Raw genomic sequence first — 25,000 nt, 5'->3', positions numbered from 1 at the left:
TGTGTGATTTTTTGCGGGTATCTGCATGCCTGCATGCATCCTATGTGAACACGTGTGTGTTTGTGTGCACGTGACTGTGTCTATGCTTGTTAGTGTGTTTGTATTTAAACATGCATATGTGGATGCATGTATACAGCCTATTCATCCTATATAACCTTTACAGCTACGCATAAAACAAAGCAGATCTTCCGATGTCTGTAAGTCATGGCTCTGTTTGGCTTTTTACTTTGAAGGATCTTTCCCAGAATGGATTAGAAATGCATAGAACAGGCAACAAAGGGCCTCCAAACACTTAGCCTCAAAATACCCCCCCCCCCTCCCTCACATGATTTACCTGCAGGCGTGACCAAACATCAGATGCGCTGCCACATCCCATCAGCTCTGGCATCCAGTGTGGGGTGTTTTCCTGTTACATGGATCGAAATGTCCCTGAAATATTCCCCATGCCTGGTGGAAATCTTTCAGCAGGGCAGAGCCATGGGACCTGACCCATCCTGTTGCTGCCCCCCCCCCCCCCCCCCCCCCCATAGACAGTTTATCACAGATCCTGACAGAACAAGGTGAGCTTGGATGGCAGTGCCAGTATGAGTGTACTGAGAGAAACGCACACATACACACATTACCACTCACTCTGTCCTGCAGTGAAAAATTACTCCAGCTAATGTACTATTAAAAGGTCTCTCCTGGATCCGACTGAGTAAACGAGCATAAAATGCTTTGTAAATAATACGAGGCTTTACATCATCTTAATGAAGTTTCTTTATGGCACACGCTGTAAATCACGTATTTATCTCACGCTGGTGGACAGGCCTTTGCTGTAAGCACATAGGGTCTTGGCCCTGTGGCCAAAGAAGGTTTCTATTTCACTCTAGGGAACAACAAGAGATATGGCTTTAAGTTCTACAGTCAATGTTGCCTCTTACTGTTTCCTCAAATTTAGTTTCTTTGTAAATATGCAGTTTTTTGTTTGACAGGCAGACATTTTAAAACATCATGTGCTTGATAGATTTATAGCACTGGATTATGAAAATAAGCAAAAAATTAAAAGAAAAGCTATGTCAAATATTGATATAAGCTGTCAACTGAATGAACACAACAGTTGTTTACTATTTGAAAAATTATGTTTTCCTTGTGATCCACATACACACTTCACTCCTTGTTTCCAACTCCTCATAGCAACCCTGTAGCCTTCAGCAATTGACACAAGAAGACATTTCAACAAGTCTTCTCACAAGTTAATTCCTCCTAAAATATCAACTCATCCTCATAACAGTGGACCAGTGTTTACCTGCACTCACCTGCACTAAAACATCTGGGTTCGGTAATAATGGCATGGTTTCACCCTCCTGTCCTGTCAGTGTTAATTCACTCTGGCTGACAGTGAAGCTGAACGCTGAACAAGCCTCTTAAGTCACAGCTAAGAAAACACACGCTACGCCGACTCGCTGGCATCGTTGCCAAGTCCCTAAGAAGTTTCTTTTTTTTTTAAACTGTGCTTCTCAGAGGTGATCCAAAGGCTAAGCGCTAGGCGCTAAGCACAAAAACCACACAGCGGCCACGATAGGATATCTCTCACAAACAAATGAGGGGATTACGCGCTGCAGCGCTAGCAGCTAAGAGCAAATCACGGGCTGTTGAGAGGGTGTGAAAGGTCGTGTCTCAGGGGCTAACCCCGCAGATAAAATAACCGGGGCCAGAATGGGACGCTAAGTCGCTGAGGAGCAGTCTTTCATGAGCTTTCTCGCCCCAGGCTGTTTGCAAGGCAGATAAGCCATGGGTCTACCCTGGTCTGATCCAGGGTGCTAACAATGGAGGTGTTAGGGGAAGAAGAGAGTGTGTGTGTGTGTGTGTGTGTGTTTGTGTGTGTGTGTGTGTGTGTGTGTGTGTGTGTGTGTGTGTGTGTGTGTGTGTGTGTGTGTGTGTGTGTGTGTGTGTGTGTGTGTGTGTGTGTGTGTGTCTGTGTCTGTGTCTGTGTCTGTGGGAGTGTGTGTCTGAGTCTTTGTGTGTCTGTGTAAGTAAGTAGTGTGTGTGTGTATGTGGGAGTGTGTGTGAATGTGTCAAGGGGTGGGCGCTAATATTGATCATAACTAAGCTCCTCACACCCTTTACATACCACAAGACTAATCAGGGTGTCAATCTTAGTGGAGATTAGCCCAAAGCATAAGCCCTGGCCCCTGTCGCCGCTCACACACCGACTGACACACAAACACTTTTACAAACCCCCAACCTTTTCTTCCCAGTCACCTCTCTAATAATGCGGATGTTTGAACAAGACATGTGTGTGTGTGTGTGTGTGTGTGTGTGTGTATGTTTGTCTGTGTGCCTCTGTATCTGCATGTTAATTACTGTGCGTGCGTGTGTGTGTGTGTGTGTGTGTGTGTGTGTGTGTGTGTGTGTGTGTGTGTGTGTGTGTGTGTGTATGTGTGTGTGTGTGTGTGTGTGTGTGTGTGTGTGTGTGTGTGTATGTGTGTGTAGTGTGTGTGTGTGTGTGTGTGTGAAAATGGATGTATGTGTTGGCACTAGAGAGAGTAAAAGCAGGAAAATAAATGAAGAGAGAAAGAGGCAGAAGAGAGAAAGGCCAAAAAAGGAAGATGACGTGAAAATGGCCTTGTCTCCTGTCTGGTCGCTAATGAACATGTTGGAGCAGTCCGCTGCTGTAAAGGATCAGTGCCTGGCCGTGTGCTGCCAGACCGCTGATGACGCCGCACTCTGTGTTTGTTTCGCTGGCAGATTAACGCATCTCTGGGGAGCAGTGTGCAGTGTGTATTACTGCAGCACAGGCCAACAGACTGAATGGCTTCTACATAATGCATTCTGGAAGGTTGTGACTGGATTGAGAAAGAATGCATTAGAATGAATAGAAAACGAAATCTTCAGGGAGAGAGATAGAGAGAGAGAGAGAGAGAGAGAGAGAGAGAGACAGAGAGAGAGAGAGAGAGACAGAGAGAGAGAGAGAGAGAGAGAGCGAGAGAGAGAGACATTGACTTGTTGCAGCTCGGTGTGGAGGAGATGCATGCGATGATGTTTGACAGCCTTAATGTAGTCCTCACCCCCTCTGAGGTGCCCACGATCCTGAGAGCTCTGGTCTGCTCTCTCTCTTCATGCCTGACATCACCTCCATCTCATGATCACACCATACACATCTAAAAGCAGGTGTGACGTCACACACATACCCATGAGCACAGCATGACCCCTGCTGCCTTTTAGAGTAAAAACCTAGTGGAGGTGTAGCATGACTGCAGATGGTATGCGATTAGGGGAAAGTGAACAAATGTTGAATATGCCACAGACAGATGACAGAGATAGAAGTATAAACGTATGGAGAGAGAGAGAGAGAGAGAGAGAGAGAGAGAGAGGAAACAGAGCGAGTTCGATAGAGGAAGCAGAGAGAGTTCGATAGAGGTAGCGTGGAGAAAGAGAGATGCAGGATGAGGAAAAATATGGGTATATGCAGATAGGCGAGAAACTCAAAGACAAGGAATACTTATTTGAATGCTGTTTGCGGGGAGAGTACAGGAAGTTGAATACTTGAGTGCCCGTAGTTTCCACTCCGAGCCCTGATGATCCGCCCGCCACACAGCCCACAGGAGCGCAGGAGATAATCCTGACAGGCACAGTGTCCTTTCTGCATTACTTACAAAAACCATTAGGGAGACACTCATGCAGGTGTGATGACTGAGCATTCTTGTGTGTGTGTGTGTGTGTGTGTGTGTGCGCGTGTGTGTGTGTGTGTGTGGGTGTCTGCTGCACAACTGTGGGTGAGTGTGTGAGGATGTTAACCAGAGATAGTGTACAAATGTGCTACATTGATACGTTTGCTCTGCTCAAAATCTCCATTTGCTGCTGTAACATTTCTGAATCTAGCTGGTAATGGATTGCTGCCCTCTCACCATAAGCTGATAACCTTATAGCGTCTGGAGCTTGAGTTACAGTGCAGAAGATGGAGGGATTCCTGGTTTCTCTCCAAATCTGAAGTCAGAACTTGAATCTGTACATCTGTACAGAATCTGTTGTCTTATCTAATCTTATTTGAGTCATTTTATGCGACTAAGTGTATAAATTACTCCTCGCTTATCCCAAAGAGAGGAAGCTTATTTCATGTGTTTGTACCATATGTGCAAAGTGATAAGCTCTTAGTCAGCATAATAATCAACATCCATTGAGGTGACTATGATCATTTTAAAGGTTTGCTCATATAGACCATAGGCTGATGCTGCTAAATGTCCCTCTCTCTACACTTTTGTGATTGTGTCTATCTTTGTCTTTCTCTCCCCTGTGTGCAGAGCTGCTGCACTCGGGCAGTGTGGTGCTGTTCCAGGGGTTGGGCGAGTCTCTGCATTCACACACACTCCTGCTGGATGAGGAGAGGGGGAGACTGCTGCTGGGGGCCAGAGACCACATCTACTATCTGAACCCAGATAACCTGAATGCACACCCCAGGAAGGTAAAACACACACTTTTAAAAACACATATTCACACAAACAAACACACACAAATGCACACACACACATGCACACATACGCACACACAGACATACACACACACACACACAAATGCACACACACACATGCACACATACGCACACACAGACATACACACACACACACACACACACACACACACACACACACACACACACACACACACACACACACACACACACACACACACAAACACACACACGCGCACACACACACGCACACACACACACACACACACACACACACACACTTGCACACTGACATACACACACACGCACACGCACACACACACGCACACGCACACTGTCATTAAGGCACATGTTTTGAACTGTTTTGAGCATAAACTTCTGGAAACATTCAATTGAAGTAAGTTAGTGAAGAAAGTGAACATTGTGAAAACTTGGTCACGCCTCGGCCTCTCATACCAACAGGCACGCTCATGCAGGCCTTGGAAAACATCTCAACTACTCCAGCTATTTGAAGGTGTTTTTGTCACTGTCTTGCCATATGTTTTGCTAATCAACAGCTATTCAGCATAGAATCTTCAAGTCAAAATAAACCAGCTATTTGTCATACAAGCTCTGGCTGATTGTTGACATGGCCAGTGGATTTAGGCACATGACTTTGTTTTGTGGCTTTGGTTGAGATTAGGTCATCTGTTTCCAGATGCCATTTGTCATTCTGTTTCCATTTTAGTGCACTGACATTTTAAACAGATATTACTTGCAAATGCTCTCTACAGTAAGAGTCTCGATCCTTTGTGCCGAAGTTCCTTTTGTCGTGCCTTGTCTAAGTGTTGTTAAAAGAGAGAAAGAAAGTGAGAGAGAGATAAAGATAGGTACTGTGAGCATGGGGGGGTTAGTGTGTGTGTGTGTGTGTGTGTGTGTGTGTGTGTGTGTGTGTGTGTGTGTGTGTGTGTGTGTGTGTGTGTGTGTTTTATTTTAAAAGCACAGTTAATAAGTTAAGTACTCTGCTTTCACTGGCATGGTGCCTGTTTTGAAATGTTGGCTAATAGTAAGAATTAACGTAACTCTCTCTCCCTCTCTCCCTCTCTCTCTCTCTCTCTCCCTCTCTCCCTCTCTCCCTCTCTCCCTCTCTCTCTCTCTCTCTCGCTCTCCCTCTTACTCTCTCTGTCTCTCTCTCTCATTGTCTCTCTCTCCCTCTCTCTCACTGTGTCTCGTGTGTGTGTATGGCGGTGCCTGCGTCTACATTACAGAGTAAAAGTGCTTCATACGGCTTTCGCTCCATAGAATGCCTGTTTGTGCAGCTGGTCTCCATTGGAGAGTTGACTAAAAGCTCATTTGATTTTTATCTCGTTGTTTTAAACTCCCCATCAAGTTCAGATAGTGTTTCTTTTGCTTGTTCTTGTGGTTAACTCTGCACTACAGACAGCACGATTAACCATGCTAATTGACCCCATTCAAACAAATACTGCAGAGTTACAGTGAGGTGGACAGGAAAGACTGGCAGTTTGGGCAAGGCTACTGTTTTCAGACCAGTTAGGACTACCTGCTCATGACATTGTCATTTAGTAGATACCTTTTCCAAAATGATTTTAAGTACAGTACAGATACACATTTTTTGAGTATTGGGTGATGAACCCATGAAATTGTGTTGTTAGCCCTTAGCTCTACCAGTTGGTATTCTAGTAGAACCACAGCAATATAAGAATGAATAGTTGTAGAGTGATACCAAAGGAACCTGATAAAAGACCAGCACCTCTTATAGTTTCAGTCAAAGTCTGAAGTAAAAATAGTTGCAACGTCCCATAGTTGATTAGTTTATAATATGCAGCTCCCTGTGAATCTGTAGATTTTAAAATGGCAATGCATCAGTATGTAAGGGATGCATAAGAGAACATGAGGCATTTTGTTTCTGGTTTAGATCAGATGTCAACCTCACAGATAAATAGGTACACACACACACACACACACACACACACACACACACACACACACACACACACACACACACACACATACACACACACACAAAACAAACAAACAGAGCCACAGAGAGAGAGAAAAACAGGAAGATAGAAAGAGAGGCAGAAAGAGAGGCACGTAGGGAGATTCCCACGCCATCGCCTTACAGAGTTGGTCATGTGCCCCAGGCATCACTGTCCCCACACCCTCACACCTGCCAATCACTGTCACCACGCTGATGTGAGACACGACAGTCACAAGTGGGCCCAAGGAAGGTGGGCTCTTGACTCTGTGGTCACATGCCAGTCACAGCGTCTTGGGCTCACACACACACACACACACACACACACACACACACACACACACACACACACATACACACACACACACGCACACACACACACACACAAACGCACATGTGTATATATATTATATTATATATAGTATCCATCTTTCAGACACATAAAGGCAGGCACGAACTCATTCACACACACATACACAGGAATACACACATATACACACACAATTTCACACATAGTGTCCATCTCTCATCCACACAAAGGCACAAACACACACACATGCACACACATACACACAGTGCCGTTCTTTGAGCCACACAAAGGCACAGTGTGAGTGTGTGACATCTGATGTTTGGAAACAGAGGCAGTGATAGACTTCCTCTCCTTATTCATTGTGTCAGCTCCAAAGGCCATGGCACTGATAGGAGGAAAATAATACTGACAGACCCATTGTGCTTTTGATTGGGATTAGACAGGTTTCTCCATGGGCTGTTCCCAGCATGTGTGTGTGTGTGTGTGTGTGTGTGGTGTGTGTGTGTGTGTGTGTGGTGTGTGTGTGTGTTTGTGTGTGCGTGTGAAGCCTCTCCAGCATCTCCAGCAACCGCCGCCTCTCTGTCTCACTCACTCTCCACATCCTTCGCTCTGTTTATTTATTTATGATTATTATCATTATTATTGCTCTGTTTGTTTGACCTGTCTCATTAAAACTTTGTATTCTTACACTTTTCACACGTGTCACAATACCATGTACACTTTTTAAAAACTCTTCACACAGCGTGCTTTACAGACACACACCTGACCACATCAGTTTACCTTTGGTGCAAAATTCGCAATGCAAATTGCAAAAGAAAAGAAAAACGTACAGTACATGAGACTACCACTAGAAGTGTCCTGCAGCCCTAATGCTGATACGTGGTGACATTTTTATGAACTTACATTTACAGTACATTCTCCCTTGCCTTGAATCTTTAGAAAATACATCTCAAAACCCCCCATATTCCACAAATATTTCAAGGCAAGCCGTTGTCATGACACCAAGAACCAATCTTTTTGATTGTTGGTTTGCCTGACACAATACTGTAAGACTTTTGAATGTGGTGAAGTTACCTAGTGTGATCAGTGGTACAATGGTTAGTGTTGTTGATTAAGAAGGAGGTGACTTAGGTTCAAATCCTGGGCAATGCAAGATGCTATTGTAAGTCACTTTAGAATGTTTTTGTTGTAGTTGCAGTTTTTGGTCACTTTGTCTCATTGATAGCCCATGACTTACATATACAGCAGTAATAGTGAGGAAATGTCTTCAGTGACAATGCACATTTCAATGCAAATGCTGTACTGCACCACTTTTGTATTGTTGGTAACAAGGCTGCAAACAAACAAAACAAAGCGGATAACAGAAAACATTTCCCATACAAATCGGAATAATCTGTCTGATTTCAAGTGTTGCCTGTGAAAATGCAACATCTTTCCATCTACAGCGATCTACATTTTGTTTCGGTTTTGGAGTAAAAGTTAACTGTTACAGTGTAACAGTATTGGAATGTCTGCAACAATTGCTGTAGTTGCACAGATTTTGCTGGTGGTGAACTTTGAGACAGGCATCTGTGAATTTTGGAAGAAGTGGTCATTGAATGCATTTTGTATCAAAGCAAAGTATCCATTGTTGAATTCACATAGTCTACTGATATGGTGAATGTGTTACAGTAAGAGTGTTGAAAAAGTGTACATGTTATTAAGTGTGGAAATGACTGTAAAAAAACTTCAAGAGGAGACAGGGCTGCATTTTAACGCCAAGAGGAGAAGAGGAGTAATACACAAAAAGCTTGTAACCACATGCTGGAGTTATTGTCAGAGAAAGAGCAATGAGATCACATTTCAGCGCAGGAATGGTGTCATGCCTTTACCACTTAATTAGAAAAATACCACTCATAGCGAATGCCTGTAGTTGGCCTGTGTGCTTGTGAATGCATGTGTATATTTATGAGAACATAAGAAAAAGAGAGAGAGTAAGAAGGAAAAAAAGAGAGAGAAAAAGAGATTTGTCCTGTCAGGTGGTTCTTGTGCAGTGCCGCTTCAAAGCGCAATCCTGTAAAGTCGCCTCACGAGCAGATGTATGATCGTGTATAATCAGAGGGCCTGATGGGTTAGGGCCGTACATGCGGAGACGGCTCCCTTTGCTCGGGATCAGAGGTCACGGCTGTGCATGTTAAGAAGCTAAGCTTTTTATAACACGTGTGTGCGCGCACAGAGCACCAGCGTGATACAGTGGCCTCTTTCCTTTCTCCTATGGGGTACCTCCATCCCTTCGTGGTCCTCTCCGTCTCTTTCAGTTCATGTCTTTTCTACCCTCTTTCCCAGGTCATTGTTGGGCTTAGTCTTGGTACTGCATCAGTTGTTTTCCCTCTGCTCCCATTTCTCTTGTTTTTCTGTCTCAGTCTGTCCTATTTCGGTTTCTGTGCTGCTCCTTGTGTTTGTTTTTCTCCATCTCTCTCTCTTGGCCCAGCTCTCTACATATCTCTCACTCACCTATCTGTGTTCGTCACGCGCTAGTTTGGAAGTGTTTACAACCATGCTACGCTGAATACCCACCCAACAATTCATAATCAATGTCCACACACACACACACCACACACACACACACACACACACACACACACACACACACACACACACACACACACACACACACACACACACACACACACACACACACACACACACTGTTTTAAGTATGTTTATAAATTCTGTTTTAGTTTCATGACTCACAGTCTGTCTGTATATTTATGTGTTTGTGTATGTTTGTGTGTGTGTGTGTTTGTGTGTGCTTTAGATCAGCTGGCCAGCCCCGCGGGAGAGAGTGGATATGTGCAAACTGGCTGGCAAAAATGCCCAAGTGAGTATCAACATCAACTTCTGTCTTTGCGTGAAATCAGTGTTATTTAACAGCCCCACACAGCCTGCCTAATCCAGCACATTCCACTGCCTCGCCTGATCAACTAGCTGATTTTCCATAAGATAAGAATCCTATCTCCCTTTCATCTCTCTCTCTCTCTTTCTCTCTTTCATCTCTCTCTCTTCCTTTCTTTCTCTCTCTTTCTCTCTTTTTCTCCATCTCCCTTTAACCATTTCTCTTTTTGTCTTTCTCTCCATCACTCAGACGGAGTGTGCCAATTTTGTACGGGTTCTGCACAACTACAACCGCACACATGTATATGCGTGTGGCACCGGAGCTTTCCACCCCACCTGTGCCTTCGTGGAGGTCAGTGGACGGAGAGAGGTGAGGCAAAAAACACCACCCTAGGGCCAGTGCAAGAGAGGGTGTTGGACGAGGGCTTTAAATGTTTTATACATGTGCTTATATGGTCTGTTTGAGCCTAAAAAATTCCCTGTGTGTGTGTGTGTGTGTGTGTGTGTGTGTGTGTGTGTGTGTGTGTGTGTGTGTGTGTGTGTGTGTGTGTGCATGTGTGTGTGCGTGTGAACTCAGGATGGCGCGTTCCAGCTCATCAGCAGCAGTGCGGAGTCTGGGAGACTGAAGTGCCCTTTCGACCCCTGGCAACCCTTTACCTCAGTGCTGACAGGTGAGCTCTGGCTATGAGGAGAGAGAAGAGACACTCCCCACACTGTAGTGCAGACAGAAACACAGACACAGTTCAGTGCAATGTTTCAGTTTATGCAGACTCCTCCAGGTTTTGCATTACAGTAAGCCCGGAAAGTCTTGCAATAAAACGCAGCATGTCTTGGCTGCAGTGTACACTATGTGGACATCTACTCTCCCTCTTTGAACTTACTCTTTTTCGTGGTTGTGTCTTGCACCTGTACTGAGCTGGACACTCACACTCATATGTCCATAGGACACACTCGAATGCGTGTGTTTCTACGTTCAACGTCCTGCTCCAGTCACTGTTTCCTTCACAATCCTGCAGTAAGACTGTGACTACATACATTAGAGATAAAGTTAAAAGCTTATGTGGTGTAGAGAGAGGGATCACTGTTATTTCTCCAGCATTCCAGATTATTATGTGGGTCATGTTTAAAGACTAAGTAAACAAGTGCGGAATAGTATTTGGTGAAATTAACATGGATTTTTCTTTTTCGATCTCTCTCTGATCCAGAGACGTACTCACACACAGTCACACACACAGAAAAGATGATATGTTGTGATTTACACTATTGTATGAAATCCTTTCAAACCATTAAACTGGCAAGTCTTAAATCAACTAACCTATTAACCTAACCTCGGCTATATATACAGTATATGAGTGTGCATCTAGCAGCTTTGCAGTGTGTGAGAGAGAGAGAGGGAGAGAGAGAGAGAGAGAGAGAGCGAGAGAGAGAGAGTCTGTGTGCATATGTATGAGCGCAAAAGCAAAATAGAGAGAAGAGTTAGGTTTGACATTTAAAGTCTCTGTGTTTAACATTAAAGAGTGCTTGTGTGAGTAAAAGCTAAAGTAAAGCTAAATTATATATGGCAGCACTGTAAACATTCCAGCCGTTCATGTCAATGAACCAAATACCTGTGATTCAGATTCACTGGCACTGGTGGTTGTGGTTTTACGAGGACCACTTGGGTGAACTTGGATGAATGACCCCTCTTTATCACCATGACATCTTCCTGACGCCAGCTCAAGTTTTAAATGTGCTTGCCAGGTGGTTGTCATGGATACCTACAAGCCGAGAATACGTGCTGTTTATTCTGTCATGAATTGATTATAAAGCTTTAACCCCTTATAGAGGACCTTGTGTATCTGCTGATATCATCAAGCCAGAGTTATGCTAGATAGGTTTGTGTGTGTGTGTGTGTGTGTGTGTGTGTGTGTGTGTGAGAGTGCATGTCTGTGTGCGCACGTGTGTGTGTGTGTGTGTGTGTGTGTGTGTGTGTGTGTGTGTGTGTGTGTGTGTGTGTGTGTGTGTGTGTGTGTGTGTGTGTGTGTGTATGTGTGATCCAGGGTTAGGGAGGGGGAAGAGACAGTTGGGATGTATAGCTCTAGTAGGGTACATTTATAATTACATATAACATCCCTAAGGTTTCTCTGTTTGCATGGTCAATGGCTATGGTGGTGTATGAATTCTGAACATACTTGGGTATGCAATCACATCGGCTCACATCATCTCCCTGTCCCCAGATCAGTACCTGTATGCTGGGACTGCCTCCGACTTCCTGGGGAAAGACTCCACGTTCACACGCTCGCTGGGTCCACCTCCAGACCAGCACTTTATCCGCACGGACATCTCCGAGGATTACTGGATCAACGGTGAGAAGCCACTCATACAACAGCAGCTGGGGACACATAACACTGCCAAATAATCCATGACACCCACTACTTTAGGACCTCCTTACAAAATAAAAGTCTAGCAATTCATTTCCAGACAAGACATACATTTAGATTGGAGTATAGATAGATATATTAAGAAGGAGATGTCCTGCTGAAAATGCAGTTTCCAGGCCCAGGTTTTTTTGGTTTAGAAAAAAACCTGCAACTTTAAACTTTTAATGCATAAAAGTCCATTAAAAGTATGGCACAATCCTTTTATTATTTTTAATAGTTTCAGTTTTAAATGCTTTTTGTATGTACAGTTCTTGTAAATGTCAGAGATGTGATTTATCAGTCCGTTGTAACTACCTCAAAGGGAACAAAGGCATTTAGGGTTTAGAGTAGGTCATGTTCTGGACTTGAATTTTTTGAAGTTGATAAACCATTTAGGTATTCATCAGTTAATAAGATACAGAATAAATTGTAAATGTGATAATTGTTAATTAACACACAACATGTAACACACAACACTTGCTTCTTTGTCTTCACATTTTTCTTTGCTTGTGGCTGAGCCCCCCTTGTTGACCAAGTCAGAACTCCCGTGGGCCGACGCCTAGCCTTCTCCTGCTGAATCACGCTGAGGATGTCTCCAGCCAAGCGCGTGTTTGGCCCGCAAAAGCCTTTCTATGACTCATGCACTCGCAGCAGGGTGGATTGCAGTGGGGGAGAATAGGCCTGTGCTCACTGGCAGGCAGCTGCTGTTGGGTTTGGAAGACTGAGAAAGAGAGAGAGAGAGAGAGAGGAAGAGAGAGAGAGAGATGGAACACATACTGCCGTGGGGTTCCAGCACACTACTGGCTGATCAAAGGGATGGTAGTGGTGGTGTATTTCCCCACCTGTAGGGCTTTTTTGTCGGCTTGACAAGAACTTCAATGATAGTGAAGCTCTTGCCCGTAATGGTGAGAAGGTAATTAAGGTTGAAATGGATGTAACCAGAATCCAGTGTCATTTGTAATCTCACCCTTGGGCCCTACCAGCTTGGGGAAACATTTTTCCCACACGGAAACCCAGTTTTATCTTGTCCCATCTTTGCTGTAACGATTTGACAGAATCACACAGCTTTCACAATACCTATGTTAATATGCTCATGTCCTTTGAAAACTGACTACAGTATAGAGAGTCAGTGGGAGCGCAGTCCACAATAGCCGTGTGTTTTTTTCCTTTATTTTGGGTCGTGTGATTCATTGTAGACACCAAATCTGACCCTGTGGGTCAGAGCAGAATTTATTAACAAATGAATAAATCAGCGGAGCGCCCCGGAGGCCTCTGTGAGGGATTACAGTGTAATCTGATGAAAGAGTCAGGGCCTGACCCCTCAGGGCCTTCCGCTAACCGACTCCCCCGGTGAGAAAGGGGCTTTTACGGCACGGTGCGTCCTCCTCCCCTCCCCTCCCTTCCCCGCCCTCAGGGCTCTGCGCTCATGGTGCCGGTCACGGCCCTGGCTGTGGCGCTCGACCTGGAACGGTGAACTCACCTCCGTCCGCAAGCTCTCATTTGTTTGGGTCAGGTCTCCCTCTTGCATGCGCTGTCATGAGCAGGGCGTTTTTTTCCCCCCCAGGTGGGGTTCGTCACTGTGAGGGTTTTCCGATGTTTTGTTATATATATATATATATATATTGTTTTTGAAACTTTCCGGCATGGCTGTCGTCACACACTGTTGCTTTATGTACAGTGGAGAGGGCAGAGGGGGGCAGTAGGTTAGCCACTTCCTGCCTGCAGAAAAAACATAGCAATTCACTGATGACATTCAACAAAATAGTCCCACACACATACACATTCAGACACACACAAACACACACACACACACACAAACACACACACACACACACACACACACACACACACACACACACACACACACACTGACAAGCATACACACAGAAACTTTCTCTTACACACGTATACACACGGAGAGGCAAAACATTTACTCTTATTGACAAATTTATGGTGTTGCCATGGTGCTTGCCCATGTAAAAAAATCCCCATGCACACAAATACCCCAAAACAGTAGACCACACATTCAGACCCTCAGCGCTGTGTAAAATGGCACCTAATAACACGTGACTCATTAAATGACCCTCTGACTGTATTTACATCATCAAGATAATTTAATAGATTCACTGGACTCTTTCATCCGTGAATTAATAGTGCACAAGTATGCAGTAAGTCCTCTGGAAGTCTGTGGCAGGTCATGGAGCTCATTTTTAACCCAGTCCCCGGGCTTCTCACTGCTCTGTTTGCTTTGGAGAGGCTCGGCGGAGGAGGCAGGCTGCTGGCTTCTTTGGCCAACTTAAGGGAGGACTGCGGTGGATCAGTGTTTGTCACAGCCCTCCAGATGATGACACACGATTTCCATATTTTTTTTTCTTGTCGTTCTTGGAATTATTATTCGGACGTTTTGGCACAGAAGTATTGTTGTGGTCAAGCGAGCCTTCCTCCTCCTCTGCTCTAATTGTTAACTTCTTCCCCTGCTCCACACTCCTCCCTTGTCATCTGTTCTTCCCCCGTCTCTCGTTATCCACAGTGTCATCCTGTCCTTTCCTGTAACAACATGTCCTCTTCCCCCGTCCAATGTCATCCCCTGTTCCACCGTGCCCTCTCACTCTTCCTTCAATCTCTTTTTTCTATTTCCTTCTGTCCTCTCCCCTCTTCTCCCCCCTTCTCTGCTCTACTATAAAGCACCTCTGTCAGAGTGAAGGGCCCTTCTCTGTCTAGGGCTCCCTTGGGTTGTATTCTTCTTCCAGGAGCTGATGTCATGTTATTGATATTAGACCAAACTGCCCTTTTATTTCTGCTGCTCTCATGCCTTCTCTGATGCCTCCCTGCCATTTATTCCACACAGAGAGCAGACAACAGTGGTCTCTTTGAAACTGACAGGCCATTCGAGCATAGGCACAGACACACACACACAGAGGCACACACACACACACACACACACACACACACACACTAAAAGAAAAAAACGTAACAAAAACGAAACCATAAGGAGAGACACATAGACAAGTACAGACGTCCAGCCATATAGACAAAGACCCCAAAGCACACAGAAAGTATATATATAGTATACTGTATATATATACATAAACAGACAGACAGACAAACACACACACACACGCGCACACACACTCCCCTACTGACATAAAAGCACACACGGTTTTTCAGCAGCCACTCCACACTGTAAATCTGCCAGTGTCTGTGTGAAGCGGTTCTAAATGTGCTCTTGAAAGAAACCCTTTTGTCATCCCAGCGGCAGGCGCTAACCCTCTTGGAATCTCCTCTCCCTCTCTCCAACAGAGGGCAAGTTTATAGCGTCTCTTCCCATATCGGACACTTTCAACCCTGACGACGACAAGATTTACTTCTTCTTCCGTGAGGCGAGTCGTGATGGAAGCGTGTCGGAAAAGCATGTCCTGTCCCGGGTGGCTCGTGTCTGCAAGGTGAGCAACCCCCACCCACCTCTCCCACGCACACACATACACATTTTAGGGAGGACCCCTGATGGGCCACACGGTTGTCCAATCTGCGCCCGATCACAATCAGCCTCTCCCTCTGATCTCTGTCTCTTAAACCTCACATATGAAAACTGTTAGACAATCCCCCTAGGACACCAGGCTTCCTGGTGCATTCCTCTTGAAGAGATCTGCTGAAAGCGGGCCAGACCACCACTGTCCGGGGGGGTAAATCAGTTGTGCGATGACTCTTGGTTGAACGCTTAAGTTACAGCTGCTGGTGACAGTGGGCTCACCCCCCCGGGTGACCCCATGAGGACTGCGTCATCGTTGGCCATCACTGGGCTCTTTCCACAGGATGCACGGGAGGAAGACACTCAGCACGGCCTTTAGCTCACACTGTACCAGCCCAGTGGGTTGGGAGTGCGCGTGCTGTGTTCTCATCAGTACAGACTCATCGTTCCTCTAACGTACTGTTCAAATTCATCCAAAGGCACAGTATGTTGTGGAGCAGTGTGTTGATTATACCAGTGTACTCAAAAAAACTGCTTTTGATACAGTCTTTTAATAGTAGTGTAGAGTGCATACTCTTACTGTATTGTGATGTAGAATACAGTACATACTCATAGTGTAAAGTAGTGTACAGTACACACTCATTAGGCTGTGTAAAATCCCAATGTATTGTTGTTGTTAAAGTATTTATATACTTTGTCAGGAGCAGCCACTGCTCACCGTTGATGTTTGAGACGTGAGGGTGATTGTCCCCGCCGGCTGTGAGATCCGTTGAGAGGCTCTCGGAGTCCCAGTAAAAATTCCGAGTGCTGTTGTGAGATTCTGTAGTAGAGCGCGGGCCCAGGTTTATTACTTTGGGACAGAGCTGTAAAGCGGAGCGGGGGCCGGATTCCTCTTTGGATAAGAGGGATCAGAGTGGCTTGGCTGCCTTTTGAAGATTGGAGCGCTTAGAAAATGGCAGGGCTCACACAACACCACCCCCCCCCCCCCCCTCGCCTCAAGTTTACCTTGTTATTTTCTGCTCACATTGCGGATTGGTGTACATTTGTGTGTGTGTGTGTGTGTGTGTGTCTGTGTGAGCCTAATCTGAAGGTGTTATAGCATTGGATTTCAGAAGCAGATCTGTTGATGTGCCAAACAAAGAGTTTGTGTGATGTGATGTGATGTGATGTGATATGATGTGATGTGATGTGGTTTGTGTGTGTGTGTGTGTGTGTGTGTGTGTGTGTGTGTGTGTGTGTGTGTGTGTGTATGTGTGTGTGTGTGTGTGTGTGTGTATGGCCGTGTGACAGTTATACCCTATAAGGACAGGGCGGGAAAGTTGATGTTTGGCAGATTTGTGTGTGTGTGTGTCTGTGTGCGGGCGTGTGTGTGTGCATGCATGTCTGAGAGCAGCTTGTTCAGACTCTTGGAAGGCAAAACAAGGCCCAGCTCTCATGCACAGTCTCTTATGTCACTTTGATTTGAGGAGCCAAAGACATGCAAATCCGACCCTGATTAATCGATAAGGAGAATGGCTTCTTTTCATCCCCCCCTCCTTTTCTCTCTCTTTCTCGCTCTCCTCCTCACTCCTCCCTTACCCTCTCCCTCTCTTCACTTTGTTTGTACAGTTAATTGTGTGAAGGGCCCAGCTGAAGCTGCCGTTCATTACTGTGCCGTCACAGCTCTCTCTCTCTTTCTCTGTTTCTCTCTGGAGTTTGATCAGATGCACATGTGCTCCTCTGATGTGATTAATTGGTGGAAGTCTATAAACTAAAGGAGTAATTAGTCAAAGGTGGTGTGGTTGCTTTCAGGATGAGGGCTGTGGGTTTAACAAGGTTAATTGAGTGTGTGTGTTTGTCTGTGTGTGTGTGTGTGTGTCTGTGTGTTTCCAGAATGATGTTGGAGGTTTGAGGAGCCTGACTAACAAGTGGACAACATTTCTCAAAGCCCGACTGGTGTGCTCTATCCCTGGCCCAGATGGAGTGGATACTCACTTTGATGAGCTGCGTGAGTTTCTCTCTCTCTCTCTCTCTCTCTCTCTCTCTCTCTCTCTCTCTCTCTCTCTCTCTCTCTCTCTCTCTCTCTCTCGCTCTCTCTCTTTCACTCTTTTCATCTCTCTCTCTTTCTCTTTTTCTCTCTCTCTCTCTTTTCACCCCTTATTCACCTCTCTCCTTCGATCTCTTTTTTGCTTTCTCCCTCTTTGTTTTGCTCTCTGTCTCCCCCTCTGGTCTAGGAATATTGACCTTTTCCTCACTTGAGTGTGTTTTTGTGTTTTCATGTGTGTGAGTGTGTGCATTTGTTTTTGCGTGTCCATGTATACATTTTGTGTGTATCTCTATTTCAGAGGACATCTTCCTGATGCCAACCAGGGATGAGAGGAACCCTGTGGTGTATGGGGTCTTCACCACAAGCAGGTAAGACATTACCAGCACAGCTCTGTTCCTCTGAAGTTCATCTGATTGCTACCTGAACCACTTTACCCAGTATTGTACTGCTCTTCCTGAAGGTTATATAAGTTTTAATGCAACTACTTAACATGCATGTGTGTGTGTGTGTGTGTGTGTGTGTGTGTGTGTGTGTGTGTGTGTGTGTGTGTGTGTGTGTGTGTGTGTGTGTGTGTGTGTGTGTGTGTGCTTTCAGCTCCATTTTTAAGGGCTCAGCTGTGTGTGTGTATAACATGGCGGACATTCGAGCAGTGTTTAATGGGCCCTATGCACACAAGGAAGGACCTGACCACCGCTGGATTGAGTATGAAGGAAGGATTCCTTACCCTCGACCAGGAACGGTCAGCAACAAACACACACACACACACACACACTCGATTCACCCTTGCCTTGACTCAAATGCAGTGTGACCGCACATCTGGTCATTTTGAGTATCAGATACAGCACAAGGAGGAACTTGTATCAAAAACTGTCCACGGAGGCACCAGTGGCACAGTCAGCCTTGTCTCAGTGTACCCAGTAGGTGTGACCTGTTAAATCTGGATCAAAGTCAGTCAGCCTATGACAAGTCATTCAGTAGGCTTGTTCCGTGTGCCGAGTCCGGAGCTTGATCCAGAGATTAATGTCTTTCCAGGCCAAGTCTCAATAATTCGAAGGGGCCGATGCAAACAACAATAAACCATAATCAGACAGGTCACTCTATACGGCCCACATCCGCCTCAGACAGGTGTCTCATATTGCAGCACAGGCCACATGAACTGGGGGTATTTATTTTGGTAATGGCCGCAGCCGGGCCCTGCGACGGCTATGAGCGCTTCCAGGTCCTGCGGTCGGTTAATTTCGTTAATGTAGACGCAGTTTCGGAGCCAAGTTAATATATACACTCTCACATAAAGTCAACAAGCATTGGACAGACAGGCAGACACACGAGCATTCACTTATGCATTGGCAGTCATGTGGAGATATGCACACTCAGGCGCTCACTCGCACACAAACACACACACACGCACAAACATTTGTTGTGCTGCATATTTTTAGGAGGACATGAGAGTATGTTTTCCAGATGTTCCCAACGCTATTTCTGTCTGCGCTCCCTTTTTTGGTCATTCTCTCTTTCATGCCATTTCTTATTCTTCTTCCACTCTTTCTGGCTCGCACATTCTTCTATACACAGGGATCAGTGTAATATTCCTACAGCCCTCTAGAGGGAGACATATCCCAAATAATTCCCAAAGTCACCCGGAAGCCACTGAAGTCCAGGCAGTAAACAGTATGATCACTGGCCAAGAACATAGTTTTCTATTTTTGGCCAAATTCCTAAAGCCAAAAAAATAAATCGTTTTTACTGATGATTTGGTAGTCAGCTTGTCAACATGTTCTATGTGCAAATAGACCACAGCAGAACAAGAGCAACTCAAGGATTGACAAAGAAGGACTGAGAGAAGGTTTTTTCCTGATGAAATGTTACCTCCATAGTAATGGGTCAATCCCATGAATTAAACTTTAACCTAATGAACCTAACTGCCTTTCACTTGCTGAAAGAGCAAAGCACATAGCACACAATAGTGCTAACACTGTCACACATGCATTAGGTCTTTGTCACATTTGCCCCCTGCAGTGCCCAAGTCGGACCTATGACCCACGCATCAAAAGCACCAAGGACTTCCCTGACGAGGTCATCAGCTTCATCCGCTTCCACCCCCTGATGCACCGCCCCGTCTACCCAATCATGCGCCGGCCTGTCTTCACACGCGTCAACACAGACTACCGCCTCACACAGATAGCTGTGGACCGCGTGAATGCTGAGGATGGCCAATACGCTGTCATGTTCCTGGGCACAGGTGAGGGAATGAGAGAGGAAGAGAGATGGGGGATGTTTGAGTGTTCTTGGGCATTCAGGATGATGAAATATGATATTGGAAGTAAAAATTGTCAGTGAAAAAAAAACTAAAATATGCAATGGCCGCAAAAATTCTCCAGTAAGTGAGTTTGTATTCAGTGTTCTCCTCAATCTATTGTATTGCCATCCCTGCACTTGCCTAGTTGAATGTGAAGTGTGCATTGTCATGAACTCTACTGCCAGCAGGTGTCAGTGTTGACTAAATAGTCTATGGCTGTGTGAGTACATGTTGCATGCTAGCACCCCATTCCTAGATATCACTTAACATTTTACTCTATCTTTCTCTCTCTTGCTCTTTCTCTTTCTCTCTCTCTCGCCCTCTCTATCTGTCTGCATTGATTTGTGTGTGTGTGTGTGTGTGTGTGTGTGTGTGTGTGTGTGTGTGTGTGTGTGTTAGATATCGGGTCTGTCCTGAAGGTGGTGAGCATAACTCAGGATAACTGGTCCACCGAGGAAATTATTCTGGAAGAATTACAGGTGTTCAAGGTAAGTTATACACAGATAGACATTCACACACACACACACACACACACACACACACACACACACACACACACACACACACACACACTCACACACTCACACAGACACACACACACACACACACACACACACGCGCGCGCACTCAAACACACACACACACAGACACTATCAATCTTCCCTAGATTCTCAGCAAACTGTAAATGACAGCATCCTGCGCTGAAAGAAATAGCACTGACAAGCCCAGACCTCTACTCTGCGTTTATAAGTATGCACATGTGTGTGTACGTGTAAGAATCAGCCTGGGTGCCACACACATGTGTGTAGTGTTTCTGTGTGTGTATGTCCTGACATATAAACAAGCATTCCTTTCTCATTGAACAAAAACACAAGACAATTTATGTAGAATAAGACTTAGTATATTCACAGGTTTTAAACCTACCATAGATGTTTTGTCATAGCGTACACAGCGTGTAGTAAATAAGAGAAGAATTGTTTATTGCATATACTGTATGTCCTGTGTGTTTACCTTTCAGACCTCCTCACCAATTCTGAATATGGAGCTATCTTCTAAACAGGTAGAGTACCTTAAAAGCAGTCTTTCACAGAATTTCTCTCTCTCTCTCTCTCTCTCTCTCTCTCTCTTTTTTTGTGTTTATTTTACTTGGGGCTCTAAAGTGGGCCCATCCCTCTACCCCAATCAGTTCCCCTCCCTTCCTCTCCCTCTATCTACCTCCCTCTTCATCAGCAAGGGGTCAGGGCTGGGTCATGGATGGCTGTGGAAAAAACTACTCTACCAATCCGTTCCTCATTTCTAAAGAAAAAGTTCAATTCAATTCTCTTTTGGGCAAAAGTTGCTCCAGCTAGATTTAACACAAGTACTTGATTTTCTTTGGAGTGACTTTTGACACGCCTCTATATTTTAGCTCTCCCCTCAGTCTCGCTCTGTCTCTTCTAGGCCCTTGCTCATTCGCCACGTTCTTTCCATTCTTTCACTCTTTATTGCTTTCCTATTGCGTCTCCCGACTCTTTTTCCTTTGGCTGGCTGGGGCTGCGTTCTCTTGCTCGGCTCTGGACAAGCCTCAGCAAATCTGCCGCAAATCGAGTCCCTCCACTCCCTTGAACTGTGTGTGCTTAAATCTGCTGAGTTGTATGACCAAGGTCTTCCAGAAATGCTTTAAGCAAAAGCGCTGGGCTTAAGGGTTAATCAGCTGAAGATACAACCTTTCAGGAATGCGCGGTCTCTTTCAACTCAAAGCTGATATGTTTTATGTTCAACACTTGCTTATGTAATGACTGTGATCCAATGGGACCCCTGTACGGTGGTTAACCTGCGTAATGCCATACACTAATGTTGCCTCAGAAACACTGTGTTAGCAAGCCAAGCTATAAGTATTGCACCTTGTGCTACATAGGGGCATCATTGTCCATTCTGCAGAAGTAGTGTTTACAAATATGATGCCTATTCTAACCAACTACTTTTAGATTAGTTTACCATGGACTATATATTCTCCTACTTAACTTGTTTCTTTTTTTAGTTCTTACATACATTTTTAAATGTCAGGTGTGAGACAAGAGGAATTGACATTGTCACAGCATCTGGTCCATTGTGTAAGACGTTCCTGAGAGAAGAAGCAGTGTTTGTTTTGCTTTTTCACACCTTTGTTTTTCTGCTGCTGACTGACGGCTGCCCCTCTGTCTCTATAGCAACAGCTGTATGTGGGCTCAGCGGAGGGGCTGGCGCAGGTGGCCCTGCACAGGTGTGATGTTTACGGGCAGGGCTGCGCCGAATGCTGCCTTGCCAGAGACCCCTACTGCGCCTGGGATGGCAACCAGTGCTCACGCTACATCCCTGCATCCAAGAGGTAACACACACACACACACACACACACACACACACACACACACACACACACACACACACACACACACACACACACACACACACATAGACATTCAGACAAACAAACACATACACACAGGCCAGTATTCAAACTGAATCAAACACATATATTTGCAAATACATACATACTGTACATCCATCCACACATACACACATACTCTATATAGGCCTACATACATACACAGACTCTCCATTATAATGCGCTCTTATTGTGTTTATGTAAGACACATTCAAAAATAGCCTCTCACATGTCCACACATGAAGTATACCTGCACTAGAGAAAGTACATATACATACACTTACTAACATGCTTAGACACACTGACAGACACACACACACAAACAGACACACACAAACAAATCTAACAAACAAGCACTGAGACGAACAGACACCCACACATAAAACACACACACAGACACACACAAACAAATCTTACATACATATGCTTAGACACACTGACACCCACACTCCCCCCCCCCCCCCCCCCCCCCCACACACACACACACACACAATTCAGCAGGTCATTATCAGAAGCATACAACAACCAGCCCACACACATGCACCTTCTCACTCCAATGGTTTTTGCAAACTGCAGAGCAAATCCCAGAGCACACGTGCAGCCAAGAGTGCTTTGAGTATTGAATGCTCAGCATGCTTTACCTCTACCAGACCAGAAACCTGATTGGTGAGGATGTCTGTTAAAGTCAATGGGCTTCAGAATGTGTTGAAAAGTAAATGGACCAAAAGCTCAATAGGTCTCAACGGTGATGAGATTCAGGTTCAATGGTCTGCGCATCATCCTTTATCTTACTCCCTGTGTGTGTGTGTATGTGTGTGTGTAAAAGAGAGAGAGAAAGCGAGAGAGAAAGAAAGAAAAAGAGAGAGAGAGAGATAAAGAAAGAAAGAAAGAAAGAAAGAGAGAGTTTCTGTGCGTGGGTGTGTGTTTGCAAAGTAACAGAGGAATGTGAACTCTCGCTGAAGGTATTGGTAGTAATCCGCCGCACTCCTCTTTTCCATCTGAAAATCACCACATTTCCTCGTGCCAGTTTTCTCTCCTCGTTTGGTTCTCCTCTCCCGTGCCCTCAGTGTGTGCGAATAGCGTGCCACATTCTATGTGCCGAGAATAAGACTGAAAACCTCCTCTCCACTCTTTCCACATTTCAGTCCTTTCTGAACTAGCCCCAGAGCTGCTGGTCAGTGTTTCTTACAGTTCACTAAAGGGGAGCAAATGAAATATTTACTGTTTGTTGCCGCAGGGTGTGTGTGTGTGTGTGTGTGTGTGTGTGTGTGTGTGTATGTGCGTGTGTGTGTGTGTGTTTGGGAGGATGATTGATTAGAGAGGTCCTACTGCTGGAGTGATGAATGGTTGCTGTCTCACATGTTTTTCTGGATGTTTCTCTCGAGGTGTTGCTCAAGGTAACCTGCTGACACAAGCAGGTCATTTGTGCAGACACTTTGGTCTCTCTCTCTCTCTCTCTCTCTCTCTCTCTCTCTCTCGCTCTCTCTCTCTCTCACAAACTCACTGACACACAAACACACACTCTCTCACTTTGTCTTTCTTTGTCTTTATGTTTTACTCACACAAAGGAAACTCACAGGAAACAGATACTCAGTTTAAAAACAAACTGCTGTTTATTATATTATTATGCTATGTATTTCATATTTACTCATTTAAAGTGAATCTGAAATTTTACGCTTTAGTCTTTATCGAACATGTATTTTTCACCTATTTCAGTCCATGAATGTGTTGGTGTGTGTGTGTGTGTGTGTGTGTGTGTGTGTGTGTGTGTGTGTGTTTATATGTACTGTATGCCTGTGTCTGTCTAACATCTCTGGCTTGATTGCTGCAGGAGAGCCAGGAGACAGGACATAAAGCATGGTGACCCATCCAGCCAGTGCTGGGACACAGAGGATGGTGAGTTGTGGCATCCCGCCCCTTAATGCCCTTACAGTGACTGTGATTGGTGGAGCAGCTCTATCAGTGTGCATACAAGCACACAGACATTTCCACAGACATGGACTCAGACATGGCCTTCCATTTTCTTTCTTTCTTCCTTCCTGTGTATGTTTGATTATAGGTAAAGATGGGGAGGAGAAGCTGATCTTTGGCGTGGAGACAAACTCCACCTTCCTTGAGTGTGTCTCCAGATCACAGCAGGCCCACATCCGCTGGTTCTACCAGAAACCTGGTTCTGACCTCAGGGAGGAGGTGAGATGACATTTCTGCACGGTCCTCCAAAGTCTGGACAGTCACGTCGCTCTTTGTCAGTGGTTCAGGACCCACGAGCAGACACATACACACACAGACACACGCGCACACACACACACACACACACACACACTGTCACACACACACACACAGGCACACACACTCGCACGCACACACTCTTTCCTTTCCGCAGGCTGTGCAGAGGTGTTCTCTGGCCAACAGATTGACAAAGCCACGCATTTTTCTTTCCCAACGCTGAATCGGGGTCAGGTGTAACCACAACCTGAAAGCAGGGGGGGACAGAGATAATTGCTCATGACACTGATTTATTAAACATGTGCAGGGCTTAGTTCTCAAAATATGACTTTAGGGAAATCAGCAAGGACCTTCAGCACAGCCCTTTGGCATAGACCTTCTCTTTTTATAGCCTTTTGGGATGCACAGCATATGAATGGATAGCAGGAAAGAGTTGGAAGCAAATACCCCAAAATAAGTTTCCGATCTGACATATGTCCTTGATGTTAGAGTGCATGCGTGTGGACTATTCATCACGGTAATGGTAGATGGTTGAGTGCAGCACTTAAATTACTCAGTGTTTGTCTGC

The 25,000-nt window shown here is 45.1% G+C and overlaps 1 protein-coding gene across 1 annotated transcript in view; it reads left to right on the top strand.

Annotated features, from left to right (window-relative positions):
- sema3d (sema domain, immunoglobulin domain (Ig), short basic domain, secreted, (semaphorin) 3D) overlaps positions 1–25,000 on the top strand; it is a gene marked incomplete at its 5' end in the record, with an annotated part of 36,428 nt that overhangs the window by 4,312 nt on the left and 7,116 nt on the right. Inside the window, 15 exons of the mRNA XM_080841576.1 lie at positions 4,284–4,444; positions 9,536–9,598; positions 9,863–9,982; positions 10,190–10,283; positions 11,829–11,957; positions 15,312–15,454; positions 17,353–17,467; positions 17,805–17,874; positions 18,101–18,245; positions 19,523–19,745; positions 20,202–20,290; positions 20,821–20,862; positions 21,992–22,149; positions 24,038–24,102; positions 24,266–24,396. Coding sequence (XP_080697702.1) covers positions 4,284–4,444; positions 9,536–9,598; positions 9,863–9,982; positions 10,190–10,283; positions 11,829–11,957; positions 15,312–15,454; positions 17,353–17,467; positions 17,805–17,874; positions 18,101–18,245; positions 19,523–19,745; positions 20,202–20,290; positions 20,821–20,862; positions 21,992–22,149; positions 24,038–24,102; positions 24,266–24,396 — 1,748 coding nt within the window. The remainder of the gene's footprint in view (positions 1–4,283; positions 4,445–9,535; positions 9,599–9,862; positions 9,983–10,189; positions 10,284–11,828; positions 11,958–15,311; positions 15,455–17,352; positions 17,468–17,804; positions 17,875–18,100; positions 18,246–19,522; positions 19,746–20,201; positions 20,291–20,820; positions 20,863–21,991; positions 22,150–24,037; positions 24,103–24,265; positions 24,397–25,000) is intronic.

This window comes from Sprattus sprattus (assembly GCF_963457725.1).
Source record: "Sprattus sprattus genome assembly, chromosome: 7".
Classification (NCBI taxonomy): Eukaryota; Metazoa; Chordata; class Actinopteri; order Clupeiformes; family Clupeidae; genus Sprattus; species Sprattus sprattus.
The sequence above is the reverse complement of the archived record's forward strand: the minus strand, read 5'-3'. Positions and strand labels throughout refer to the sequence as shown.